This window comes from Gavialis gangeticus, unplaced genomic scaffold, assembly GCF_001723915.1.
Source record: "Gavialis gangeticus isolate Ggan-Ray unplaced genomic scaffold, GavGan_comp1, whole genome shotgun sequence".
Classification (NCBI taxonomy): Eukaryota; Metazoa; Chordata; order Crocodylia; family Gavialidae; genus Gavialis; species Gavialis gangeticus.
The window spans coordinates 87,086,928-87,089,188 of NW_017728992.1; the positions used below are offsets into that span (position 1 = coordinate 87,086,928).

Genomic DNA, 2,261 nt, shown 5'->3' on the forward strand with positions numbered 1-2,261 from the left:
TCCTCCAGCCCAAATAACTGCCCACCCCTGGCTTAACTGCTCTAAGATCTAGTAATATAGTTTGGTTTCTGTTAATTTCCACAAGTTTCAAGCAGTCAAGTGATCTAAACATGTTCTTTATCTTTATTAAAAAGACTAGCAAATTGCCCATCAAGAATAACAGGGGGAGGAGGCAGGCAGGGACAGAGTGCCACCACCCCCTCCCAGGAACAGGGGGGCAGGGCTTGTATGTGGCAGCCTCCCGCCCCCGGCATCCAGCGAGCTGACTTTGTGTCTGTGCACTGTGCACTCTGGTCATTTCAGTAAGCATTGCAATTGGCTACTGAGACAACTAATCACAGTGCTCCAAGAGTGTTTCCGACAAATACAGACCGACTGACTAAGCCCTTTATATATATATATATAATTTTTTTAGGTGATCGTAATAATGCATGGCCTTAGTACCCAGGTGCAGAAGACTGAATTAAGTTATATTCAGAAACATTAGCTTCATTTCCCCAACTCTGGATTCCTTAAATATTGATATAATATAACCTCATAAATCCTGATATAAAAAATCCAGAATTCTCAAAAATCCAGCACATCCAGGGAGTACTGGCAGCCAGTTCTGGAGCAGCAGAGGGGAAAGTTTGCACATGGCCGCCACCATCCATCAGCCCGCGCTGTCGCTCCGCACATGGCCACTGCTCCAGGACTGGCTGCCGCTACCCGCCCCCTCCTCACCAGGACTGCTACGCCACCCCTCCTTCCCCACAGCCCACTCCATGACCGGCTGCTGCTCCAGTTTCAAAAATCTAGAATTTTCAAATTTCCAGCAGGTGCTCAGTCCCAAGCATGCCATATTTATGAGGTTATACTGTGTTAATTCTGTATTCACATATGAACTGATTTATTACAAGTTACTTCACTCATTTTCATTTTTATATTTGTGAGCATTTATAAGTCCATGGACTTAAAAGCCCCATTAGAAAGGCAACACATATACTACACATCAGCAGTTGCTAGAACTGGCAAGTCAAAAGTTCAATAAAAACATTTAAAACATTCTCTTTCAAAAAGTAAGTGCAAATTAAGCATTTACTAGCTATGCCTTCAAACTATTCATTTTGCTGACCATAAAAAAACAAAGTACTGTTTAAAATAAAAAGCCCCTAGTTTCCATTCTGATTTTCAAAGATTTAAATAGACTTATTCACAACATTTTTGAACAACCAACATCACACTCAGTATTGAAACATGATTCTTTTTACTCCAACTTGGATAAGTAGTGTGGGCAAACAGTGAATTTATAAACAATTTACAGTGTTCAGTACTTACCACTCCAGACAGTTGAAACCTTTGTTTATGTTTCATGTGAGGTTCTGTAAGTGGATGACACTCTAGGTCCCAAAACTGGGTGTAGTCTCCTTTATCTCTAGGTAAAAAGATGATGATAACCTACCAAAGTAAAAAGAGTTTACTGAAAAAAAATATTCAGATGGTGCATACCACTACAGCCTCATCTACTTACTTACTTTCTTTTTTACTAATTTAAGTCTGTTAAAATAACAAGAAAACCCACCTATTTATTTTATTTATTAATTTATTTCCATTATTCATCTCAACAAAGGCTCAGGGCAGCTTACATCAAGAGAACAGAATAAATTTATAGAACAGGAGAATGACAAGAGAATAAGTGACTTAAAAGGGAAGCAGAACATCAACAGAGACTCCTAAAATAATCTCTCAGCCGAGCTATGGTTGCTAAATATCTATGTAAAAATAAACAAGTCCTATACTTCCTTATAAACTACTGTGTTCACTAGAGGAGAGTAATAACTGACTTCTACTTCACTGGCTGAAAGCCCATTTTATTTGAAGAACCTTGAGCCTCCTCTACATGAGAGAAGTACTGTCCCTACATAAAAGTTGCAAACTTTTACTTTAAACATACACAGCTAATTTGGTTGACCTGGTGCTAGACCATGGTTTGCTTCAGCATTAACTTAAGCAGCTTAAAACAGCTACATTCTAAAACCAAAAAATGGGTCACCAAGATCCAAATAAGCATCCATATTTGCAATTTGGAACCAGTGCTTTTGTGTGACAAATCAAAGTCAAACTGGTTCAACTTAAACATCATTTTAAAGCCATTTTATTAAACCATAGCATAAATCTATGAAGTGAAACTGAAATAGCCTGTTGGTTTTTAAGTGAAACAAGTGAATCCACAGGCTCTCTCATGTCTCGGAAAAAATCCTAAGTATATGCTGCCAACACAA

The 2,261-nt window shown here is 38.6% G+C and overlaps 1 protein-coding gene across 2 annotated transcripts in view; it reads right to left on the minus strand.

Annotated features, from left to right (window-relative positions):
- Window positions 1-2,261, minus strand: part of CEP192 (centrosomal protein 192) — a 142,905-nt gene that overhangs the window by 10,877 nt on the left and 129,767 nt on the right. For both annotated transcript variants that reach the window (XM_019524935.1, XM_019524945.1), the window contains exon 41: window positions 1,318-1,437. In XM_019524935.1, the coding sequence (XP_019380480.1) occupies window positions 1,318-1,437 (120 nt within the window). The remainder of the gene's footprint in view (window positions 1-1,317; window positions 1,438-2,261) is intronic.